This window comes from Lepidochelys kempii, chromosome 8, assembly GCF_965140265.1.
Source record: "Lepidochelys kempii isolate rLepKem1 chromosome 8, rLepKem1.hap2, whole genome shotgun sequence".
NCBI classification, from domain to species: domain Eukaryota; kingdom Metazoa; phylum Chordata; order Testudines; family Cheloniidae; genus Lepidochelys; species Lepidochelys kempii.
In genome coordinates this window covers 83,249,114-83,276,118 of record NC_133263.1, presented here as the reverse complement: position 1 = coordinate 83,276,118, position 27,005 = coordinate 83,249,114, and the positions used below count along the sequence as shown (strand labels likewise).

The 27,005-nt window shown below is 41.8% G+C and overlaps 1 protein-coding gene across 2 annotated transcripts in view; it reads left to right on the top strand.

Annotated features, from left to right (window-relative positions):
* Positions 1–27,005, top strand: part of NEXN (nexilin F-actin binding protein) — a 52,396-nt gene that overhangs the window by 13,932 nt on the left and 11,459 nt on the right. For both annotated transcript variants that reach the window (XM_073357277.1, XM_073357279.1), the window contains 8 exons: positions 8,904–8,989; positions 10,862–11,053; positions 11,270–11,351; positions 11,436–11,584; positions 13,077–13,118; positions 14,755–14,952; positions 15,032–15,205; positions 18,638–18,826. In XM_073357277.1, the coding sequence (XP_073213378.1) occupies positions 8,904–8,989; positions 10,862–11,053; positions 11,270–11,351; positions 11,436–11,584; positions 13,077–13,118; positions 14,755–14,952; positions 15,032–15,205; positions 18,638–18,826 (1,112 nt within the window). The remainder of the gene's footprint in view (positions 1–8,903; positions 8,990–10,861; positions 11,054–11,269; positions 11,352–11,435; positions 11,585–13,076; positions 13,119–14,754; positions 14,953–15,031; positions 15,206–18,637; positions 18,827–27,005) is intronic.

The window sequence follows — 27,005 nt, the reverse complement described above, 5'->3', positions numbered from 1 at the left end:
TAGGATTGTCAGGTGCATAGTTTACTACTACTACTACTTCAAGGCACTTACTACTTCAAGGGCACTTTACACTGCCTTCATAGACCGGGTCCTTGAGACAATCCAGAGAGGGAAGGGGGTGGGACCTCAGGCAAAGAGGTGGAGCAGAGGCAGGATAGGGGATGGGGCCTCAGAGTTTGGTTACCAGGAGTTAGAAAGGTGGCAACCTGAAATGGTACTCATATCAGTGTTCCCACTTACAGAAATATGCCTGACATTTTTCAGACTCACAATGTGGAGTCTTGTTGAATCTGCATTTGGATGGTCAAGTAGTAGTAGTTGCCAAAAGTGTTTTGCCAACATGTTTTCTTAGTAAGAAGATTGCAGACTTTCTGAATGTGGACCTCACTGTAGTCAGCCATGCCTTTGTCAATGTGAAGTTGAGGTGTTCAGCTAATTGTAGCTTCCCCACAAAATAGTCTTGAACATATGCAATGCCCAAATTTAAAAGCATTTTTAAAAATTCAAAGTCCTTAAATGGTGCTGATGGTGGTACATAAACGTAATGTACTACCTATGCTGAAATCTACATAGTAAGCAATTGCATTCTGTACTAGCTACAATTTCCAGATTATCTTAAGGGGAAGTCACATATAGAGTATATAACCAGTCCCATGTATTAAGGTGGTGGGGAGTATGTCAGCTGACAGAGAAGTAGTGCCCTGTACAAGGTCATCTTTGGAACCCTCTTCTTCTAGAGCCTAGATTTGGTGGCTTTCAGGGTCCACTGAAAGGTCCATCTGATTTCCAAAGATTTTGTAGGGCAAAGGAGAACAAAAGTTGAATAGGTGTGCCAATTTGTGAATGTTAAAAATGATTGTTTTAAGTTTCTGTTAAATGCATGCGGTAAAACTGATTTAGCTGTATTTATTTATCTTTTAAACGTAAGACATGAATCTGCTAGTTCTGAGGCTGCCAAAATCAGAAACAAGGGTTGGGGGGCAGGAGTGTGATGTTTCCTTTCCCGACTTTTCCAGGTGGATCTTGATAGCCAAGGTTCTGTTTAACCAAACAGAACAGGCCAATGTTATCACAACAGGGTTGCCACTTGAGGACACTAAGAAAACAGCATGAGATATACCCTAAAAAAAAATGCTCAAAGGGTAAACTGACACCTGCTAATGTTTGCAGGAATCCAGATACCACAAAAATGCTTGCAAGAAGCATCTAGAGCATTTCTAGACACAACAGAATTAAACATGCTATCACCAACTTACAGACAGGCCAAACGGAAACTACAGCTGGTTTGAGTATTTTTTGTGTTTTTATTCAACAGTTCAAATAACTCTAACAAACTCACGCACCTGCTTTTTATCAGTTCATGAGTAGGGTATTTGGTATTATTAATGTATCCACTTTCTTTTTGGAAGGCTGATAAAAAATACTTGTTTTGAGATTGGTTACATTTGGGCTTGTTAGAAGTCCTGATCCTGTGAGAGGATATGTACCTAAAACTCCTAATGAACTGAAGTTGGTGGAAAGTTTTTGTTTTTTTATAAACCACAGCAGAATCAGGTGCCTAATTACTCTCACACACTGTTATTTCTTGCTGTTGTAACTACTGTGGTCTAAAGACCATCTGTTAGCATATCAGAATTCCATATTAAAGATTCAAGTGCCTGTGTTCCTAACACCTTCTTCATTATTAAAAAAAAAAATTAAACATTTAAGTCTAGATTATTGTAGGAATTGATCTGCTTCTTCTTCGAGTGCTTGTTCACGTCCATTCCACATTAGGTGTGCGCACGCCGCGTGCACGAGCGTTGGAAACTTTTTCCCTTAGCGCCTCCCGTCGGGCCCCCCGAGTGGCGCCACTGCCCCCTGCATATATACCCCCGCCGGCCCCACCCCCTCCAGTTCCTTCTTGCCCTCCGTGGTGGTGTTGGAACAACCTCTCTCTCTTTCATAGAAGAGCAGTCCCTTAGCCTTTAGAGTAGCTGTTATCAGTTCGTTTACATATAGATTGTGAACACTTAAGTGATTAGGTGCTTGGAGGCCTCCAGCACCGGCCCTGGGCCGCGCAGGGCATGCCTCAGGCCCATGGCTTCAAGGCTTGTGCCACGTGCCGCAAACCTATGCCAGTTAATGACCCCCACAGCTCGTGTCTATGTTGCCTGGGGGACGGACATCAAACTGAAAGGTGTAGGGTTTGCAAGGTGTTCAAGCCAAGGACAAGGAAAGAAAGAGACTTTCACCTAAAGCAACTTTGATGGCGGCCGCATTGCAGCCGCCGGGCCCAGAGCACCCGACACCGGCTCAGGCTTCTTCAGTGCATAGTGCCCCGGAGCCGTCAGGAGACCTGGCACTGGCGAAGCACCGTAAACTGTCAGCCCCGGAGCTCCAGGCTAGGCCCCGGCACCGATCGTCCTCCCCGGTGCGGCCCCCAGCGCAGCCTGAAGGAAGGCGTGGTCGTTCCCCACACAGGAGGCTGGCGCCTCCCAAGGCACCGAGCGCCAACAAGAGCAGGAAGACCGCAGTACCAGTGCTGACACAGGCGGTCCCGGCGGCACAAGCTCCACTGAGCCCAAACCTAAGTGAGCTCAGTGCGGACGATGGGCTCAAGGGTATAACGGATCAGCCCTCTATGCCTGGCACCTTTGAGGCCGCAAAGGACCTCATCAAGGTGTCGGCGGTGAGCCCCCTCCCGTATGGGGAGAACCCTCCGGCACTCATGCCTCGAGCGCCATCAAAGGGTAAGCCAGCAATGATGTGCCGCTCGAAGACACCGTCCCGGCACCAGTCCCGGAGTTGGTCCCGGTCAAGCTTCGACTCTGCAGATTCGCACTTGCCAGCGGCCCAGAAGCGGCACTGGCAGCAGGTCGACGCGAAGAAGCACCAGGAAGGGCACACCACTCTCCGGCACTGCCCAGAGACTGGCACCGGGAGGAGTTGAGACAGCCCTCGCCAGAGGTCTCCTGCTGACGGTCCCGGTCCAGGACCGCCACTGTTTGCCAGCACCGGTCCCGCTCAGCCAGGAGCCGCTCATTCTCCTGCCAGCACAGATCATTGGCACCACCATGGCCTTCACAATCGGTGTCGCTGCAGTCTGGCGCCGGCTCCGGTCGGAGTAGCTACCCACACAGGGGCCCGGACAGCAGGGACCCTCAGGGAAGCTGGCAACCTCAATGGGGGCCGCCAGGCCATTGGCTCTTCTTGACCCCCTGGGCCTATCAGGAGCGCCAAGGGGCCCCATCCAGGGCAAGTTACTCAGTGCAGTGGTCCCGGTCTCCGCACCAACACCAGACGGTGCTGGACTCTTTGCTGTGGTGGTAGTCCCAGCCTGTGGTTTGCGAAGGCATCCCCTTTGCCGCCCCACTTCTGGACCTGTCACTGGTGACGGACGCGTCAGACCACGGATTGGGGGCTCACATGGGGGACCTCATGATGCAGGGGTTGTGGTCCAAGGCAGAGTGGTCGCTCCATATCAACGTGAAGGAGCTCAGGGCGGTTCGTCTCGCCTGCCAGACCTTTCATGCCACTCTGAGTGGTCACAGTGTGACAGTTCTGACAGACAATGCTACAGACAACGTTATATAAACAAGCAGCGTGGGGCTTGTTCCTCGCCACTCTGTCGCGAGGCTCTCCTCCTCTGAGACCTTTGCATAGCCCACGCGATTCACCTCGAGGTGTCCTATCTCCCAGGGGGTGTGGAACGAGCTGGCGGACTCCCTCAGCAGGTCGTACCGCATGCACGAGTGGGCACTCATGGCGGATGTCGTGCTTTTGCTCTTCCGCAGGTGGGGGCTTCCCCGGGTAGATCTGTTTGCCACTAGGGCCAACGCCCAGTGCCCGCGGTTCTGCTCATTCCAGGGCCGGAGCCCGGGCTCACTTGCAGATGTGTTTGCAATCCCGTGGAGAGGGGGCTTGGTGTATGCCTTCCCCCAGCTCCTCTGGGTGCTCAAGGTCCTGCTCAAGGTGTGCAGGGACAGGGTGGCGGTGATTCTCATCGCCCCAGCCTGGGCCTGCCAACACTGGTACACATCGCTCCTAGAGCTGTCGGTGGACGCCCCAGTAGTCCTGCCCCTACACGGGGACCTCATTACACAGGACAGCGGGCGGCTTCTCCACCCCGACCTGCAGTCACTGCACCTGATGGCGTGAAGGCTCTGAGGCTAAACGCCCTGGAGAGCCAGTGCTCCTTTCCCGTGCAGCAGATTCTGCTTGGCAGTAGAAAGCCCTCTACCAGGACGGCCTATATGGCCAAGTGGAAAAGGTTCTCATGTTGGTGTGAACCCCGACAGGTGCGGCCGGGCTAGGCCCTGGTGCAGGCCATTCTGGAGTACCTCCTGCACCTCAAACAGCAAGGGCTAGCCCCGTCCTCACTCAGTGTGCATCTGGAGGCCATTTCCACCTTCCATCGGGGTTCTCGGGGGGCTCGATGTTTTCCCACCCAATGGTGGGGCGGTTCCATAAAGGGTTGGAGAGGGTGTTCCCATACTCCCACCCCCCAGTCCCTCCATGGAACCTTAACCTGGTCCTTTCTAAACTCATGGGACCCCCTTTCGAGCCCCTCGCTACCTGTTCTCTCCTCCACCTTTCCTGGAAGGTGGCATTTCTGGTTGCCATTACCTCAGCCAGAAGGGTGTCCGAACTGAGGGTCCTCACCTCTGAGCCACCATACACAGTATTTCACAAGGACAAGGTGCAGCTCCGGCTGCACCCCAAGTTCCTCCCTAAGGTGGTGTCCCAATTCCATCTCGGCCAGGACATTTGTCTGCTGGTGTTCTTCCCGAAACCCCATATGGACCTGAGTCGCTGCAGCTTGCACACCTTGGATGGGCATTGAGTGCTGGCGTTCTGTTTGGAGCGCACTAAGCCCTTTCACAAATCCATGCAGCTGTTTGTGGCTGTGGCCGAGAGGTTAAAAGGCCTCCCAGTGTTGGCGCAGCGGATTTCATTTTGGATTACAAGCTGCATCCGGGTGTGCTATGAGCTCGCAGGTGTTCTGGCCCCGGCGGTCATGGCCCACTCGACCAGGGCGCAGGCGACCTCCACGGCATTCCTGGCACAGGTCCCGATCCAGGAGATCTGCAGAGCAGCCACCTGGTCCTCGGTGCACACCTTCACAACCCACTATGTGGTCAACAAGCAGGCCAGAGAGGACGCAGCAGTTGGCAGAGCGGTCCTCCGAGCAGTTGTTCCGTGACTCCTACCCTCCTCCAGAAGTAAGCTTGTAATTCACCTAATGTGGAATGGACTTGAACAAGCACTCGAAGAAGAAAAAATGGTTACTTGCTTTCTAGTAACTGTTGTTCTTCAAGATGCGTTGTTCACGTCCATTCCACACCCAGCCTCCTACCCCTCTGTCGGAGTCGCCGGCAAGAAGGAACTGGCGGGGGTATATATGCGGGGCACAGTGGTGCCACTTGGGGGACCTGCTGGCCCGATGGGAGCTGCTAAGGGAAAAAGTTTCCGACGCTTGTGCACGCAACACCTGCACATCTAATGTGGAATGGATGTGAACAACACATCTCGAAGAACAACAGTTACGAGACAGTAAGTAACCGTTTTTTCTTGCTTTTCAGTCATTTCAGGCAGTGAAATAGATTAGTCAGGTTGTCATTCTGCTTCCTTTTAATAGTATTGCAGTGTTTTGTTGCTTACAAATAGTGCAGAGAAATATTTACATTTATAAAACTATTTCCATTCATTATTTTCAGCTATTTTAAGTTAAAAAGCTAAAATATAGAATAAGCGTTTTAAAAAAGGTATATAACAAATTATAGCAGTTTCATGAAGAGAGACGTCGGCGCCAATCCAGCAATGAGCTAAGCATAGGCAGACCCCTGTGCTCACATGGAATTCATTGCAGGACTGAGGCCTTATTTTATAAGTCATTACATTGAAAAACAAGAGAAGATGCCTTTCACATGGTCTAAGAAAACAGCTAACGTGTAATGAAAAAATCAAACTGTACCATGCAATGTTGAGTATTATGTGGCTTTAATCAAATAAACTTGATTTTCACAGGTGCTAGCCATAAGACCTAATGCTGCTTCAGGAAATAAAGTTTTTTCTTGTGAATTCCTTCCTTCTGGTTATAGCCTCAACAGTCTATTTGGTCGAACATACAAAGTTTTAAAACTGTACTAACACATTCCTAGAGATATCTTTAAGTTTTTGCTGGAAAGGTGGTATTATTTGAGAACTCTGTAGATGAGGCCACTGATGCAGAAAATGAATACGTATGGAAGGTAGTCCTCAGAAGTAGCCAAGCATGAACAAAGCACAGTTGGCACACGCACAGAGTAGTTTTATGGAATGTGCCAACACAATTATAGATAGGAGCACTTAATGGTAAAACACCAGTTGAGATGCTTGATGCGGGTTTGAATAAAACTGAGCAAGGCTTATTGACTTTTAACCTTTAGGAATGAGCTAATTGTGATTACATGTGGTAGAATAAACTACTTGGTTTGACCTCTAGATTAGGGAATACCACCATTTTTGGTCATGCCTTTTACTAGCATTGCACGTACACTATCTTTAGCATTAGATTGTTTTGCTTGCTCCTGAGGTTTTTATCTCTGCTTACGTTAACTAGTGTGGCTTTTCATACTAGTAAAGAGTGCACAGATGTCAGTTTGCATTTCAACACCAAAGCTTCATATATGGTCTGTTGCAAAGAAAAAAAAAACCCCTCTCACTGAAGAGCCACAATGGAACAAATCTGTCTCTTTGTGTGTTTTTTCTCATGTTGACAAGTACAGTTGCTGTGGTCAGCAATTACAGGTCTCAGTTATGTGCACACTATATAAAAATGCTACAATTTGTTAGTGTGGTGGTAGGATATAGTCTTTTATATCTAGGTCATTGACTTATCCAGCCCAGATTGATAAGTACTTTTCTTCATTACCAAACAGATGTAAAGTGTGCTCTGTGGAATAAAGGTAGTTTAATGGGTACTTGTTCATGTCCCTGAAACCATTACTAGAGTTGGTTTCAGGGACATGGTTGGCACTATCTGAAGAGAAGTCAGTAATTGAAAGGACACGGAGACAACCTTTCCTCCAAATACTATCTATACTTTTTCAGTGCACCTGCCAGAGAAGTTAGGCACCTTCCACATAACATCACTGTACTCCTTTCATTTTTGTGTGTGCCTGAGCCTCGCTGACTAGTCCAGAAATAACCATTCGGACTGTTTCATCTTTCCCATTGCGGAAAGATTGTGTGAAAAGCTGATCTGGTATCAGTTCTGGAGGTGTCTAGGTCAAGGACTGTACTGCTCTCGAGGGGTAGCAAATTCTACAGATGAAAAATACAGATGAAGGTGTTAACTTGGCAAGTCTTGGTCCTGGCCCCTGCGTGTTTCACTTCAGGAACCTCATTATTTTCATAATATACACTACTTAGCTGTATGCTACCAATGATAATTAAATTGTCAGAATAAGGGAGGTTAAGCACATTTTGTAATGTATTATCCTTATTTTTCATTTTGTTCACTTGAGCTAATTCACAATTTGAATGGAGTAACATATGAATATAGCATAGTTTTAAGATATGAAATGCTGTCGTCTTTAAAGTGTGTTTAGAGGTCTTAGCTCACAGAGCACTGTACCAGGTAACTGAGTATCTTCCTAAGGTACCATGTCCCATCCTCATCACTGTACTATCTGAGCACCTCACTGTCTTTATCTTCACAACAGCCCCGGGAGATAGGGAGGTACTAATGTCTCCCTTTTACAGATGGGGAACTCAGACGCAAACAGACTGAGGCCCAAATCCTCAAAGTTAGTTAAGCACCCAACTTACATTGAAATCAATAGTAGTTTGGCACTTAGGAACCTTTGAAAGATCTAGGCTGAAGTGACTTGTCCAGTGTCAAACAGTCAGGAAATTTGTGCCAGAGCAGGAAGTTAAACCTGGGTGTCTCGAGTCCCAGGTTAGTGCCCTAACCATTGAATCATCCTTCTGTCCCATTAGTGATGGTAATATATACAATATATTAGGGCTGTCAAGTGATTAAACCAATTAACTGCACAATTAAACAAATTAACCGCTCGATTAAACAATAATTGAATACCATTATTTAAATATGTTTCGATGTTTTCTACATTTTTAAATATATTGTGTTCAATTACAACTCAGAATACAAAGTGTACAGTGCTCATTTTATATTTATTTTTATTACAAATATTTGCATGGTAAAAAACAAAAGAAATAGTATTTTTAAATTCACGACAAAGAGATTGCACTACAGTACTTGTATGAGATGAAAGTGCAACTTACAAATGTAGAATTTTTTTTGTTACATAACTGCACTCAAAAACAAAATGTAAAACTTCAGCGCCTACAAGTCCACTTAGTCCTACTTCTTGTTCAGCCAATCACTAAGACAGACAAGTTTGTTAATTGAAAAATACAATTTCTTTTGTTTATAATTTTACAGAGCAAATATAATCAAAAACAATTTACACTGATTTCAATTACAACACAGAATACAATGTATATGAAAATGTAGAAACATCCCAAATATTTAATAAATTTCAATTGGTGCGATTAAAACTGCAATTAATCATAATTAATTTTTTGAGTTAATTGCGTCAGTTAACTGCGATTAATCGACAGCCCTAACAATTATTAAAACAAATAAACTATGACATATAAGTTAAATATCATGATAATTTATGTAGGTGAATCCATAAAAAATAAAAGTTCAAATAGTGAATTGTAGCCACTGCATTTCAGTACCATTGCATGCTCAGTACATGTTCATATATCTTCACTCAGGGGGGGCAAATTAAGTTGTGGTGCACCAAGCTTAAATGTGGACTAACTTTTTTTCTACAAGGATAGTAGAAATTTCAATTGAAGAGTGACTCTTCCTAAGCGGGTAATAAATCTGCAGCAATTTCTTACAGGTAAAAATAGAAACCCACATATCAAACGGGTCAGGTGCCAGATCAGAGAACAACAAACCATGAATGACATTGTGCAGAAGACTGAGGTATGTATCAAGTTTAATATAATCAAAGTTCTGTAGTAACTTACAAGTGATGCTGACAAAAAACAAGTATTGATGCTTTATTTCTAATTGGTAAGCAGCAAATGGGTAAGAGCATAATAAGTTCAAGGAAAAGAATGTACCTTGTATCTTAAGGTAACAGAGAAGCCTTTGAAAAGAACCGTTTGATTAAGGAAAGTAAGGTTATTATATTTGCTGGAATATGTTAAAGGGGTTCTTACTATTATGCATTACATATTAGCTTTTCCTGAAAGGCTGGAAGTGGATGTCTGAAGTGAGATTCACAAAATAGGAAACATAATGTTGTTGAAAATTCAGAAAAAATGGGGAAAGGGAAAGAGGAAGAGAACATAAGAATGGTCTGACCCAGAATGGCCAATGCTCCATCTATTTCAGTATCCTGTCTTCTGACAGTGGCTGGTGCCATATGCTTCAGAGGGAGTGAACAGAACAGGGGAATTTATTGAGTGATCCATCTCCTGTCATTTTGTCCCAGGTTCTAACACTCACAGGTTTAGGGACACCTAGAATATAGGGTTGCACCCCCCACCATCTTGGCTAATAGCCATTGATGGACCTGTCCTCCAGGAACATATCTAATTCTTTTTTGAACCCAGTTATACTTCTGGCCTTCACAACATCCAATGGCAATGAGTTCTACAGGTTGATTCTGCATTGTGTGAAGTACTTCCTTATGCTTTTTTTAAACTTGCTGCCTATTAATTGGATGATCCTTGGTTCATGTGTTATGTGAAGGGGTATATAACACTTCCTTATTCACTTTCCTACACCATTCATGATTCAAGATGAAGATTAAAATATTAAAATATCTTTAGAAAGCATTGGGATTAAGTTACTCAAAAGATTTGTTTTAGCATTCTAGCTAGATAATTTAGTGATAGGAGTTAAAACAAGCATAACTAACATTGTGTGATGTACTCAAATGGGAAGCATATAAAATATGAAACAATGTTTTCAGTCAGTTTTTCAGCTGATTCAACCATACTATGTTGGCAGTAAAGTGTAAAAGGAGACAGAACACTCAAATATTTGTAAGATGTTGGTATGATGTACTAACTGGAGCCAGCAGAAGCATACAGATGAGGAAAGTGTTAGCACAGAAACCCCCATTAAAAATTCTTCAGCCATATATACAATAGGTCTCTGTTGGCCCAGGGAGCTTGGCTCCTCAACTGTCATGTGTAACCTCTGGATTGCTGGGTCATCCCCAATATTTAAGGAATTATTTTGATGATGTGCTTAAGTTTTTAAATGGAAGAATTATATTTTTTTTCTTTTAAAATGCCACCATGTGTAAAGATTCAACAGGTATGGTATAAAACATCTGTTACATAAGAAACCAAAGATATATTAGACACTGTGATGCTAATACCCATGTCTTCGTGTATACCTGAAATCTAAGTCCCAGTCTTGCTTCTAGAGGCAGAATCAAGTATATATTTCTGTTTTCAGAGTGAGTATACGTATTCTAATGCAACAATATAGAGATGTATATATCTTTTTAAAATTTCATGCGTGTTATAAGAGTACATTCTCAAAATTCAGGGCTTAACTACGTAGCCCTCCATTAAAATCAGTGGGATTCATACAGCTAAAGTCCAATAAAACTCAGTTTATTCCGTCATATTTATTACTGATTCATTCCTTTAAAAAATGGTAAAGTATAGCTAAAATGCTTGGCAGACAGTAGCCAGTGGCACAAAAATCATGATCACATATGTATTTTGTTTTAATAAATCTTACATTCTGTCTAATCCAATCTGTCAAACAATTTCTCTCCATCTGTTTCAACTTTCTTTTCCTTATCTTTACTTCTTCTTTATCTTCACAAAGATTCTGCTTTCTTCATCTAAACCTGTCCAAAAATCCTATGTGCCCAAACTTCACAAGGGTGATGTAAAGGATAAATTTGAAGCTATGCAGAAAGCAAGGGAAGAAAGAAATCAAAGGAGGTCTAGAGATGAAAAGCAAAGAAGAAAAGAACAGTATGTTAGAGAGAGAGAATGGAACAGGAGAAAGCAGGAGGTTATTTTCTTTGCAAATATTTTTCATATTTTTTTAATATTCACTTGATCATAAGAATTTTAAAAATATTTTTGGAACTTTTCATTGTAATTCAAATAAGTGGTCTCAACATCTAGTAGATAAACTATTTTTGAACCCTTTATATGATAATATTGAAATTTTGTCTTCTAATGCTTAAAGACAGTTCAGTTCTAGTTTCTCTTTTTAATCAACTAGATGAAAGAACTACTTGCTTCTGATGAAGAAGAAGAAACAAAGTCTTCTAAAATAGAAAAAGCTTATGTTCCAAAGCTGACAGGTAAGAAACTCAGTTTAAAAGTCCATGTAATTTGACAGTTGAAGATTAGATCAAATTATTGAGTTTTGTATTTCACATTCATAGGAACTGTTAAAGGCAAGTTTGCAGAAATGGAGAAGCAGAGACAAGAAGAAGAAAGAAAAAGAATGGAGGAGGAAAGAAAGCGCAGAATTGAACAAGATATGATTGAGAAAAAGAAAATTCAGAGAGAACTGGCAAAAAAAGCCCAGGAGGTATATTTATCTTGTTCTGAATACTAAGTACATATCAAATAGTCAACATTGTTTATTTTGTATGATTTTTTTCTAAGAGTTCAGCAGGAGGATTTGGTCTTAGTTTCTTGAAAGTAGGTGAATGGACTGTCGTCTACGAGGGAGATGAGTGTGGTGGAGGAGTTTTTGGGGTGTGTGGAGGGTTATCACTCTTGTCAAACACTGAGCTTGAGTTATAGCTGAAGCCAGGCATTGATGAAAACAGAAAGTGGGAGAGGGAATGAACCAAACACAGATTTTGGTATCATATGCTTGGAAGTGATTCAAGGCTAAGTTGACTAAGTAAATTTTAAAACATTTGTTGTTACATACACACATTTTAGACAAGAGATGCTGATTTATATTCAAGTTTATTACTGAAAATAGGTGTTTGTAAGAAGCACAGTTGTAGACAAATTGTCCACTAAAGACTACTTAAAAGTGATGTTTCAATCAGTATTTTATTCTTTTGTCATTGTACAGATCACTTCTGTTAGATATATAAATGAGTAGCTTCAATTCTTGCCAATGCCTACAAGCCTAATTTTATCTTTTTGATAAACTCTGAATTGGAGTGTGTCCCCTCCTTCTGTAGTTCTTTCACGGAAGCAATTACCTGTGTGAGTAAGAGTCTAAATGTCATAGTCCAGGACCATGAACAAATGGTTTGCTTAACCAAAAATATTAGCACTTAATCTTTTCCCTCCACACAGAAGAGGAAAGAGAACTCTTATTAGGGATAAATATCCAACAAAGATTTAGCTAGTCATGTCCTACTGGGAGTAACATTACTAAGTTTTGAGCATTCTGCTGAAAGTTTAGCTCATAATCTCTTTCAGTACCTGTTCTAGAGTTTATTTACTTCGAAAGGTAGGAGTACAGTATGTAAATTTGTACTCAGGAAGGAAGTTATACTCATTTCAAACAATAAAAATATATAGAAACTAATGTCAAGAATATGAATATAGGAAAGAGGGCTTTCTCACTAGGCTAAGTCTCAAGGGAAGGACAAGGTCACTTTGATATGAAATTAGATGACATTTTCTTTAGCTTCTCTTGCACAATTATGGAATGCATGTGGAAACAAATCTTTATCTATGTGTATTTACTAGTTTATCACTAAGAAGCTAAATAAGATTATTATGCTATACCTAGGGTTTCAATTCTGTTTCCAGGATTACATTGCTAGTAAAGTAAGCCTTTATCTAGTAAGCCACAAGAACTGTTCCAACATTAATACTGCTGTAGGTTAAAACATGACATACTACCTAGGCATTAAAATGTAATGTCAGGTAAAACTCATATAGCTATCAAAAAGTATTCAGAATGGTATCCCTCTTTTCCCTCCCACCCCAAAGATACATAAAAACTTAAATGCAACATACATTTGCACAAGTTAATTTTCCATTTTATATTTGAAAATCTAAGGCAAAGAACAAAAGTAACATAATTATGTGAAATTCTCATTTAATAGATTGATGACATAAACAATACAGGAACTGAATCAGCAGCAGAGGTAATTGGACTTTTTTTTTTTCAAAGAAACATTCACCTAATTTTTTATTCACTGCTTTATTATTTTAATAGGGATTGGGTAAATAAACAATACACTTAATTTTTCATGGAAATTCTGTAACAAGGCTAAAAAAGCCTGAGAAAATGTCTTAGCCACAAAATATATTGCCATCTATCTATATGAGGCCAATTTATTCTAGCTTTAAAACAGGTTTAAAGGTAAATGACTTACCAACCATTAAAGTCAGAATAAAAAAATAACTAAGGCTTACATTTTCAAAGGGATTGTGTTGCTCATAGGACATTGGCCTCTAAATGCACTAGTGGCTTTAAAAAAGGCAAAGAGCTTTTAAGGTTAGATTTTCAATCTTGAAATTAAAGAGGGATAGTGTCAAGGTTTTTTTTTAATGTTACAGTACATTCAAGATTTTTAGATTTGTTTAAAAGAAAGAATGTTTATAATCGCTTTAACAATGTTTTGGTTTACTTTTTGCACTTCAGCTTGGAAACTGTAGCTAGACTGGTTTGTTTGGTCAGTTTAACACACTGATTTATATGTGCTAGCACAATGTTGTTGTCTATGAGGTTCCAGCATTGTAAGAGGACGTTTAATTTTTAAAAAAGCTGGACACCAAAACCCCATTTTTCACTAAGGTGTCAAAACAAAGTGTAATCATCACACTTCTACTGAAGTTTTCTTTTTAAAAATAAAATCTAAATTTTGGGTCTAATTTACTAGACAGTCTCTCTTTAATAAAAAGAAAAGGAGTACTCGTAGCACCTTAGAGATTAACACGTTTATTTGAGTATAAGGTGCCACAAGTACTCCTTTTCTTTTTGCGAATACAGACTAACATGGCTGCTACTCTGAAATCTCTCTTTAATGGTGATATTTTGTGTAAATCCACATCATGGAAGATATTTTCGCACATGAATTTGTATTGGACAATAGCTCAAATCCACTTGAGACAGCAATAGATTCTATAAACAAAAGAAGCCTGTAAATGTTTGAGTTGTCAGTGTTGATTTAATCAGACATTTTGAAATGCTGCACAACTTCTGTCACTTAAAAAAATTACTAAGGACTCAGTCCTAGATATCATGGAGATTGAACATACAAATACACGTAATAGATCCCAGACTTCTGCCGAAGTAAAACTGAAGGGACTGGCAGTTACTTCACATGCTGTTTTTTAAATCACATATTTGTTTCTGGAGAAAGAGAGTGTGTGGAAGCAAATTCCTTATTAGCTTGTTTCCAAATGGAGCATAGCACCTTAAAACTTAGGTGCATTTACAATTATGTCAGCAAAATTTCAGCAGCTTTTTTCCAATCAGCCATGAATAGTTGTGGATAAGTTCAACTGTCAATGAAGATACTGTACAAGTTCAATGAACACTTGCCACCAGTCACATTTCAATTTAAAATAGAATTCTCTTGATGCTCTTCTGTTGTCAGAAGAAAACTAATGGCTGTCAGTAGTACTGGAAAATGAGTTTTGCTCTGGTCCCTACTTTTAGTCTCAGTATAACTATATTGGCAATTTTGAGAAGCACAGGTAACAGTGGCAGCTGCATGTGGAAAGACGACTCCAAAAAGTCAATATTTATGGAAACAAATTTGTTATTAACAACAGGAAGGTGATGATTCGCTGCTGGTGACAGTAGTGCCTGTCAAACCTAACAAAACACCTGGAAAGATTAAAATAAATTTTGAAGACCCAGGAGATGAGAGAGAACAACAAGAAAAAAGAAAGCAAGAAGAAGAAAAGAGGATAAGATATGCGGAACAAAAACGATCCCTCAAGGAAGCCAAGTGTCTTTCATTTGTCATGGTAAACAAATCATGAGAAATACTTGGGAAACACACGTTTGATATTTAAACTGTATTTAACTTTCATTTTTGTTATCTAGGATGAAGATGAAGGCAGTGAAACAAATGAACCTCTTTCTCCTGGGAAACTGAAATTAACATTTGAAGAACTGGAAAAACAAAGACAAGAAAATCAAAGAAAGCAAGCAGAGGAGGAGGCAAGACAACGTTTGGAAGAGGAAAAACGTGCTTTTGAAGAAGCTAGACAACAAATGGTAAATAGATGCGTTATTCATTTCTAGTTATGGATGCTTGTTTGTGTAGAAAATACACTACATTCCTTCATGTATCTGGTTTTTTTTTTACATCTGAATTGTTTCAAACTGTTAACCTCATGATGATTCTCAATTTTTAACAGTTGAGATGGAGACCTGACAGCATCATCAGTTTCAAAAATACTTTCTGCCCTAGATATTGTTCTAGATCAGTAGTTTTCAGACTTTTTTTCTGGCAACCCGGTTGAAGAAACTTGTTGATGCCCGCGACCCAACGGATGGGGTGTGGGAGAGGGCTCAGGGCTGGGGCAGGGGCTTGGGGTGCAGGCTTACATCCGGTGGCTCCTGGTCAGCAGTGCAGCTGGGATACAGAGGCAGGCTTCCCACCTGTCCTGGCACCGCGAACCACGTTGCTCCCCAGAAGTGTCTAGAAGGTCCGGCTCCTAGGCAGAGACGCGCAAGCAGCTCCGTGTGGCTCTTGCCCGCAGGCACCACTCCCCCTTCCCCCAGCTCCCATTGGCTGGGAACCGGCCAATGGGAGTGCAGAGCTGGTGCTCAGGGCAGGGGCAGCGCACAGAGCCCCTTGGCTCCCCTGTCTATGAGCCAGACCTGCTGGCCACTTCCGGGGTGCAGCGCAGTGTCAGAACAGGTAGGGACTGCCAGTTTTTACTGGCTGAGCAAATTGACCCAGTGCTTTGCATTCCACGACCCAGTACTGGCTCGCGACCCGAACTTTGAAAATCACTGTCCTAGATAGGGTTCAGAGTAGCAGCCATGTTAGTCTGTATTCGCAAAAAGAAAAGGAGTACTTGTGGCACCTTAGTGTTAGTCTCTAAGGTGCCACAAGTACTCCTTGTCTTTGTTCTAGATAGTGATTCATTTAAGTCTTGGCATAGTTATTTAAACAAGCCACTGGTATTACTGAAGCTTCTTTTTCTTAAAAGCATGCTATCAGTCATATTCATTCTTACAAAATGTAGCAGCATCATAGGATACTCCAGTTTCATGTGTCAGTATGTTTTAATGTTTTTGGAACTGAAGCAATTGTATAAAAGTATTAAAAGTATAAAGAACAGATTTTATTCTGTTCTTAAAGTGACTCCAGTTCTTAGTTTTCAATTAATTAAATATTGATTGAATTTCAACTGCTCCAGATGAATTTACCACATTTGTGGGTATCAGTATCCTTCTAGTGGTTTTCAGTCACATGGCTAAACATTATTTAACAAACTGGAAGTTATCCAAGTTTTGTCTAACTTCAGTGGTACTTTGAGCATTGCAATAACCAGTATTTTCACACATGAAAGGATTCCATGGCAATTGTCTGGAGCTATTTCTTATTCATCTCTTTTGTTTATCTACCATGTTTATATTCATCACTGAGGATCTCTCTTTGGAGTAGGAGAGAGAGGAGGAGGGGAAGGTTGGATCAGTCCTTTTCTTTATAGAGGGTTTAAATACTACATTCTAGATTAAGAGATTTAGCCTAACATGTTGTCAGAAATAGAAAAAAACAATCCTGTTCTCCCTCCCCCCAACTCCAGCCTGATATGTCTCCATAATATAGCCTTTGCCCTAAAGAGTTTTGTAAGCTAGGATGATCTAAGATTCAGTAGACCTCTGTATAAATTAGGTACTCTGTTCTACAGCAATAATAATTGTTTAATTAGAGTATTTGCATCAGGTACATTGGATAGTTTAGCTACATTTACCATTTTCTTAATAATTTGCAACAAAATGAGACCACCTTTAGAGAATTCTGTATTTAAAAATAGATTTTACTTCTGTGCACTCAGATGACTATTTATGCCATTGTTCTCCCACATAGAAGGTATGCATCAGTATTTGCACTTGTGAATGGGAATTTTATTTCAGTGCACCATGCAAGATTTTATTTCTAGGAATTTAATAGACCACACACTGTTGGTAACTAAAAAAAAATTGATTATCGAGACTGTTCCTGGGCAGATTGTAACCATCTTGCACTTGATGTGGTGTTTTTATAGTACCAGTTTTAAAGATCCTGATTCAGCACAAAATTGTGGAAACCCAGGCGCTCAGAAAATTGAAACCCTGGAAATTTCCAAAACAAAATTTTTGTAGCCCAGCATCAGAATGCCTCTGATCTTGAGTGTGGGTCTGGGGTCAAAATCCATATCTGATCTTGAATCCAAATTCTGTAGCTTAGGTCCATATCTGTTTTCCTGGTGCTTAACCTTTCCTCTTACTAACAAACCTGAACACCACAGCTCTCCAACATTATAGTGTATTCTTCGTTTAGAAAGCCACAGTGGTCATCCTAAACAATACTTTGTTCCACTCCCCTCACCCACATTTTGAAATACATAGTTTCGGTATAAAGGTGACATTTGCGTTTGTTTTTTTTAAAAAAAGCTCTTATGGTGTTTCCCTTTTTACACACCCAACTTTGGTTGGTTATAAATTACCATTTTCCTCCCAATCACTTGCCTTTGTTGGTTGTACCTTTGCAGAGTTTTTTAAAGGGGATAATTCAATTATTTCCTTCCATTTTGTTTCTTTCCATAGATATTCAGTAATTTAATCATTCTGAAAAGCTGATGTCCTATAATTTTCTCAACTCTGTGAGCAACAGCTCGATGCCATAATGCTTAGAATGTGCAGCAAACTCGAGCAGCGATGCCATCATAGCTCATGGATTCACTCTCTCCGTAGACATACAGCAGTTGAAGGAATATCCATTCTTTGTTGCAGTTTGCAAATCCCAGCCTTCTCTTTGCTGACAGTATCTAATGGAGAAGGGCAACAATGAAGATATTGAAGCACCTCATTTCAGTTCTTCAGAGATGTTTCATTTTCTGGAGGAGGAACAGAAGCACCATTGTCAATCTGGGTCAAAAATAAAATGATAATATATAGTAGTAGTTTATTTATAAAAATTCACAGCCCACTACTATATTATTTTGTAAAAAATCAGCACTGAGGGAAAGCACCTCACATGCAAATAGAGAGTCCAATGCATTTACATAATATTTCTACTACAAATGAAAGGTCTATTAATTTCACATATCTGCAAAGGAACCTGACAGCATAATTCAAGATTCAGAGAGATGTTTTATTACTCAGATTTTCAGGATTGTTACCCCCTTTGAGGCCTGTTTAGGTATGTCAAAATGATCCAGCCCTTAAAAGTATAAATCAAAGATGATTTTGGCTATTTAGTTCACCCCCTGCTTGTGTAATATTATTCTTGATTTATAAGCGTGTAGTGTTAAACTATTCCTCAGAGAGAATTTGAAAAGTTATCCAGATTGTGCCTAAGTATCTAAAACTTTAAAGTATTCGGTGTGTGGGCTTTGAGATAGACTGCAGTTTTTACATTTCCTAGAGGGATCTTTTCTTTCTTCCCACTGGCCCAAAAAGAGTAAAAACATTTAATTTTTTTTTCTAAAGGTAAACGAAGAGGAAGAAGATAAAGAAAATGAAAATTCTATTAAAGAATTCCGTCCTGGTAAACTCAAGCTCAGCTTTGAGGAGTTAGAAAGACAGAGGAGAGAGGAAGAAAAGAGGAAAGCAGAAGAAGAAGCCAGAAGACGCATAGAAGAGGAGAAAAGGGCATTTGCTGAAGCAAGGAAGAGTATGGTAAGACATTTTGCTTAGCATTTAAGAGATTTTTCAGATCTGAATTCTGCCAGTAGGGTGCACTTCTGGAAATGGCATGAGATCATATCCACCTATTCAGTAGCATACATTTCAGCTGCTTCTTTAACCCAAATAGTTATCAGAGAATGGACCATCTGGGTAGTTAAACTCAAGTTAGTAAAATAATAAACTTGTAGCTGCCCTAGGAAACATTCCTAATCATTTAAAATTACATCAAAAGTTACTGCTTGTAACCAGTAAACAGTATTACGCTGTACTTGAAAACTTAAAAGAAAAACAAAGAATCACAAAGAAAAATTATTTTTTTTCCTCGGGAATTTCTCTCCTACATCCTCAGTTTATATTGCCATCTTCAAGACCACACACCAGTCATGATCCAACTGGCTGAAACAAATATGCTCCCTTGAAATCCATCAATGTCTCTCTTTAACTAGGAAAATTCACCAAGTTCTGCCCTCATTTATATCTATGGCACCTCAATGAACAACTTGGGACAGAACTTGGCTTCCATAATCTCTTTAGTATGATGATTCACAAGCCAGGAAACAAAACAAAAAAAACAAAATTAACAAATCGGGTTGAGGTTGCAAAGCTTGCAAGTTAGTTTAAGTTAAAAGTGGGGGAGAAAAATGATCCAACTTTGATCTGGACAACATTGAGCAATCATAGATCCCCATGATGATTATTTTATTTTATTTTTATTATTTTAAAGAAATTACTCTAATGTAGAATGACACTCAGAAATGTCAAGTGTATTTAGTTTTCACTCAGGAAGCTTTCTTTATGCTACTCCTCTGGGGAGGGCAGTACAGGACGCTTTAAGTCACTTAAAAAAAAAAATTTTTTTTTGCAAACTAGACCATATTGGACTTGTATGCAGATAAAAATATCCAGAGTTATTGTAAAAGATTACAAAAATTGTAACCCAGAGCTTCAGAAGGGATATAAGCCTTCGTACTTCTTGGTATAAGCAGGGCCGGCTCTAGGCACCAGCAAAACAAGCAGGTGCTTGGTGCAGCACATTTCTAGGGGCGGCATTCCGGCGCCGGCCATGCTGCCCCTAGAAATGTATCCCCGCCACCCCAGCTTGTCTCCGCTCCACCTCCGCCCGCTCCCCTGAGCGCACCGTCGCCGCTCCGCTTCTCCCCCCCAGGTTTGCTGTGCGCAGAACAGCTGTTTCACGTGACAAGCCTGGGAGGGAGGGAGGAGAAGCCGAGCGGCAGTGCACTCGGGGGAGGCAGCAGTAGTGGAGCAGAGGTGAGCTGGGGCAGGGAGCGGTTCCTCTACCCCCCCATTACTAACTGCACTCCCCCCAACCCTCGCTCACCTCCACTCCGCCTGCTCCCCTGAACACGCTGCCTCTCCCTCGCCTGAGAGGGAGGGGGGAGAAGCGGAGCAGCGGCGTGTAAAGGGGGCAGGTGGAGCGGAGGTGAGCTAGGGCGGGGAGTTGCGGTGGGGGAGCTGCAGGAAGCAATGGCGGGGGGGAAATGCGGCACGCCCGGGGGAGGAGGCGGGGCCGGGAATTTGGGGAAGGGGTTGGGAAGGGGCGGAGTTGGGAGGGAGCAAAATTTTTTTGCTTGGGGTGGCAAAAATCCTAGAGCTGGCCCTGTGTATAAGCAACCTCTGACTGAGATTAGGAACAAAGTTCTGTGTTAGCACCATATTCTATAATAGCTTCATGTGGAGCATCTTACACCTTCTTCTGAAGCAATTGCTATTGGGCCATTGTGGGGAACAAGATACTGGAAGAGATGTAACACTGTCTGGTCCAGCATGGGAATTTCATGTTCTCAAATACAGCCTCAATGAGACAACTGTCAGACATCAACAATGCAAATCGTTTCTTTCAAAATTCAAAGCAACATCGCAGTGAATTAGGCCATGCACATTAGCATTAACAACTTTGGCAAGTACCATGTTTTGTTAGATAGGCCAGGGCCCTACATCATCATAAGACAACCAGAGGAAATGTTAGGAAAATCCTAGTTTAGAAACTGTATGTGATACTACTGCTTCCGCGGTAATGTAGACAGGGCCTGTAATCGGTCTACAGCTCTAGGAAGGGACAAAAATGAGACGTTAAACCAGCAGGTACAACAGATGAACTATGAATAGGGCAACAATGCTGACATGATTTTTAAGAAAAGTCAGGAGGTGGTGAAGAGGGCGGTTGCAGCCACTGCTTTGTAAAATCTCTTCTCTGTTGTAATACGAGCTAGAACAGAGCGTGTTGCGTTGCGAAGAAAACAGGGTGTCCGCCTACACTTCCTGCTTTTTACTCGCTCCAGCAATAGCAATGAGGTCATCAAAACTTCCTTCCCATGGGACAAGCAGGTGTCCCTATTACAGTACTATCAATATTACATGTTTGGCAGTAGGAGGAAGGATCTGAAAATTGCAATCTCCCTCTCTCTCAGTACCTCTTCCCCAAATATTTTTTCTGATAGTTTAAAATTACCTTGGAAACTAGGTTCCTTAAGGGTTTTTTTTCAGTATGAGTCTGAACAATTACAAAATAACAAAACCCCCTCACCATTAGTAAATTAAGTTTAATTCCATAAGATATAACAAATGACATGACTGCATAGCAATAACCAGAGACATTTAAGAAGTTTAGGATCCTAAATTAACAGAATACATAGAAAGGCAAAGTTCCTAAAAATTATCTTACAAGAGAGTTGGAAAGTTATTCCCTCTCATCTTCCTGGCGTGAATTCAAGATTCCCCAAGAAGAGGAGATGACATTAAAAAAACCTAAAGCAGCAGTGCAGGAGGGACATTGACTCCTTCTAGTGTTTAAAGTATTTGTGTAGTCATCAACTCTTTAGGAGAAACAGAAACTAAAAGTTAGGTCTTGATAGGTTAATCTGTCTTTTCCTAATAGGTTTCATACATTCTCCTGCAGATCTGTTCCACATTCTACCCTAACAGCTGGCTCCCAGTCGTTTGCTCAGATGGAATTTCTCCTCCACCCCATATTATTGAAGCAATATTTTAGTTTAAAAAAAAAAAGCAGCTTTATTTTGAAGCTTTTGTCACCATCAAGTTAGTCACCGTCAGCCTGGAACATTCATCTTGGATCACTATCATTTTCTTTCAACTAAATTAGACTAGTAGAGGGATGCTCTATACAGAGGGATCAAAACAGGTTCTCCCTCACATATCAGTCACATTACAGGCCCAGTGATATTTACCTCCACCATACTGCACAGTATGGAGATTGCAAAATATAAATATTCCCCAGTTCTGTATTCACAGAAGAGGTAAGGATGGCAGTGGGCTCATGTAGCCATACAAACAGGACAGCTGGTATACTAAACACATTGGGCTGAAGTCAGACCTAGTGCAGTTCCACTTTTCATGTGGCTTTCACCAGGGATACAGTTGGCCCATTGTCTTCTTGTGAGTATGTGCGTCTCCATTAAATTGGCAATCAGGGTACTTCTTCAGAGCTGCCGTTAGCACACTTCTCACTTCTACACATGCACAGTCCATTGACTGAATTCTCATCTGTGCAACTTCTGTTCATTTAGCTTCCCCGAGTCTTTCTGAAGTGGTGAAGAGATGAACTAATGCATCGCCAGCAAAAGGCGCCCACATTTCTTCTCCGGTTTAGATGTGGTTACCTTCTTTCAACGTGTAGATGTGCCATACAGTCATGTTTCATATTCATTATTAAGTGAAATGATAGATACTTTGAGATTGTTTGTTTATTGCTTGGTCTTTGCCTCTACCTTGTGCAGATGCAATTCATCTCAACTGACATAAGCTTGCCCAATGCAAGACAATTGAAGAGCTGGGAGTGGCAGGAGCAGCTGAGCTGCTCATAGGGCAGTACAGTAACTCCTCGCTTAACTTTGTACTTATGCTCCTGAAAAATGCAACTTTAAGCAAAATGATGTTAAGCGAATCCAATTTCCCCATAAGAGTTAATGTAAATAGAGGGGGTTAGGTTCCAGGGAAGTTTTTTTTGCCAGACAGAAAACGTATATACACACACACACACACACATATACAGTATAAGTTTTAAACAAACAATCCTGTACACAGCAATGATGATTGTGAAGCCTGGTTGAGGTGGTGGAGTCAGAGGGTGGAAGAGGGTGAGATATTTCCCAGGGAATGCCTTACTGCTAAATGATGAACTAGCACTCAGCTGAGCCCTCAAGGGTTAACAAATTGTTGTTAATGTAGCCTCACACACTACAAGGCAGCACAAATGGTTGGAGAGGAGACAGCATGGCAGAGACAGAGACACACACCCTGTGTGTGAGAGAGGCGCATTGCCCCTTTAAGTACGACGACACCACTCTAAGTACGTTGCCTTTTTAAGTAGATCAGCAAGTTGAGACAGCAGCTGCTGCCAGCAAGCTCCCTCCATCCTGAGCCCTGTCATGTTTCTCCCCCCCCCCAAGGAAATGGGGTCAGCTGGGGGCAGGAGCAGGGGGAAAGGGAACACCATGACATTAGCTCCCCTCTTCCCCACCCCCACCCCGTACAGCAAGCAGGAGGCTCTGGGGAGCAGCTCCAAGGCAGAGGGCAGGAGCAGCACATGGCAGTGGGGGGAGGGGTAGCTGAACTGCCGGCAATTGATAGCCTGCTGGGCAGCTGCCACACAGGGAACTTAGGGGAGTGGGGAGCTGATGGGGGGGGGGCTGCCGGTCCACCCTGGTTCCAAGCCCCCACTAGCTCACTGCAACAGGCTGCTCTTCCTGCAAGCAGTGGATAAAGCAGGCAGCTGCCAAACGTTATAATGGAGCATTGCACAACTTTAAACGAGCATGTTCCCTAATTGATCAGCAACGTAACAATGAAACAATGTTAACTGGGACAACTTTAAGTGAGGAGTTACTGTATTAGAGGATGTCTTTAACAGACAGCAACAGCAGATAAGGGAGGGGCAAGAAAAGTCCTGAAAGAGTCGCGGGTAAAATGAGGAGGTAGGGACAAAGTAGTGCAACAAGACAAAATAGGTATGATTCCTGCAACAGTTAAAAGTACCGGATTCTATAGTGATGAGAACCATATGAATATAGGCATGGCTAGAAAGATGACCTAACAAAATAAGCAAAGAATGCACAAATCCATTTTTTAGTTTATGACGAGGCTGAAAGTTTCATTTTATAAAACAAAGATTTATGTTTCTGCTTGCTTTTAAACTTTTGATTTTGGTGGAGCTGGGTCTAAGACATTATTTGTGCTTACACACCTTAAGGAAGGAAAGGTATTGGAATCTTTAACAAAGTCATACAACTTTACACTCTTGTCCATTAGGCTTTGGAAGCAAATAGTGTTAAAAGCCACACAGATGTTCAGCTTTGTCTCTTTGGATGTCAACTCTAATCCCACTAATTCTCTAATTACCAGTCTTCCAGGATAGACAAAATTTTAATTTATATAGTGTCAAATATCAAGCAAATTTTCTTTTTGAACAGAAACCTTAACCTTTCATGCCATCCTAACATATAAAAAAGCTTTTAAAAAGGCCATAAGGTATTTTTTTCCCCCTGTGTATGTCACTAAGGAATTTGGAAGGGGTGAGGAAAGGAGCTAGAGGGGAAGGCAGAAAAGAAAATAGAGGATGAAGAGGTGAATTATAAAAGACTACCTGCACTGTTCAAAGTTACATGGGACAGGCTACCATAGTGTATGACCATTTTTATAAAATTGCGTCTAAGTTGTGTGTCACATCTCAAAACAGCTTATGAAACTGAATTAAATGTTTTATTACTTATTCCTTCAGATTTCTGAAGTGTAAACTTTAGTTACCCAGATCACAGAATAGGTGCCTATCTCAAATTAAACACAAAAAATAAGCAAAGGACTGTCCATAAAACTCTGTCCACCTCATCTTCCTCCCTCCTCGAAACAGCTTTGCTGCATGCTTCAAAGGTTAGAGAAGGGGTCGGCAACCTGCAGCACGTGTGCCAAAAGCGACACGCAAGCCAATTTTTACTGACATGCGGCTGCCGGCCGGGGTTCTGGCTGCCGCTCCTGCTCAGCCCGCTGCCGGCCTGGGTGAACGGAACCCCAGGCCGGCAGCAGGCTGAGCGGCGCTGGCAGCCGGGACCCTGGCTGGCAAGAGCCGGCAGATGGAACCCAGACCGGCGGCGGGCCGACGCTGCCGGTCTGGTGTTCTGTCCACTGGTGTAGGGTGTTAAATTTCTCCCTGTAGGAACGTGTTACTTGTGGAGCACCAGGACTGCCAGCCGTGAGTAGTACACGGGAAGTACCACATTCCTAAGGGGAGAAATTTAACACACTACACCCCAAACAGCTGGCCCACTTCCCGCCCCCTGACTGCCCCCCTCAGAACCCCTGATCCATCCAACCCCCCACCCCACTCCTTGTCCCCTGACGATCCCCTCCTGGGGCCCCCTGACTGCCCCCCTCAGAACCCCTGATCCATCCAACCCCCCACCCCACTCCTTGTCCCCTGACCATCCCCTCCTGGGGCCCCCTGACTGCCCCCCTCAGAACCCTCCACCGATACAACCCCACCTGCTCCTTGTCTCCTGACCACCTCCTCCCAGGGCCCTCCCCCCCATCCGACCCCCTGGGACCTCCTCCCCCATCTAAGCCCTCCTGCTCCCTGTCCCCTGACTGCCCTGACCCCTATCCTGACCCCTGACAGGCCCCCCGGGACTCCCACACCTATCCCTGTTCCCCATCCCCTTATCATGCCACTCAGAGCATCAGGACCAGGAGCCGTAAGTAGCATGTTCCTATGGGGAGCAATTTAATACACTACACGCGTCCCCACTCAGCCTGCTGACGGTCTGGAGTTCTTAAAATATGTTCTCTCACCCCTTATAAAAAATTACACTACAATTAGCTTAAAAACTTGAAAACTTAAAAACGTTGTTTGTATACTACAGTAATCGTTACAAAATGTATAATGTTAATAAATACATAGGTTCGATGAAACAAAGTAGTTGTACTTACGTGCCTGTGCTTAATTTGTGTTTTCGATGATTTACCTTGTAAAAATATCTCGCATGTCTCGCACTCCCCAGAAAGGGCACCCCACGTTAAGAACCACTGCACTATACTGATAAGATCGGCATTTTAATTTAATTTTAAATGAAGCTTCTTAAACATTTTAAAAACCTTATTTACTTTACATACAACAATAGTTTAGTTACATAATATAGACTTATAGAGAGAGACCTTCTAAAAACATTAAAATGTATCACTGGCTCGCGAAACCTTAAATTAGAGTGAACAAATGAAGACTCGGCACACCACTTCTGAAAGGTTGCCGACTTCTGGATTAGAGTATCAGAGGGAATATTAAAGAACATAACACAAAAACGGCCATACTGGGTCAGACCAAAGGTCCATCTAGCCGAGTATCCTGTCTTCCTACGGTAGCCAATGCCAGGTGCCCCAGAGGGAGTGAACAGAACAGGTAATCATCGCGTGATCCATTCCCTGTTGCCCATTCCCAATTTCTGGCTGCACATAGAAATGTTCTGAAAATGTGGAAAGCACTGGATTTAAAGTAAAAGTATAATTCAGTTTATATGCAAAAAACCCCACAAACTGTTCTCCGTTCTTTATACGTTGTTTGTGTACATGCCAGTATGTTAACATAGATTAAAGAAAACTGAATACAAATACACAAAATTTGCTTAGAAATGGAGAATATATATGGTTTGTACAGCATTGTTTATCTAAGAATGTAACTTTACATAATTATCACAGTACAGTGAAGATTATGCATGATTTATTCACCCTATTTTAACTGGGAAAATGAATTAGATGTTAAGCAATCTGTCTGATCAGTTAGAACTGAAGCTTTCCTGGCTCCCATTCCTTTGCTCCGATGGAATTTCTCTTTCACCTCATATTATTGAAGCAATATTTTAGTTAAAAAAAAGCTTTATTTTAAAGCTTAGGATACACTTGTTTTGCTTCAATAAGATCAAAATTTTACTTCTGTGTTAAATTGATTAAAAGTAAGTGGGAAAGATAGGACATTAATACAAAACACAAATAAATCAATGTTGTCTAGTCTTCTACATTAAAGCATGTGTCATCTTACTTCACTGTGAATGAGATAGCAAAAGGTCCAAATATCACATCCTCAAATTTTGTATTCTAAATTTAGCACCAGTACACAAATTGTATCAAAAGTGGCAACAGATAATTATTT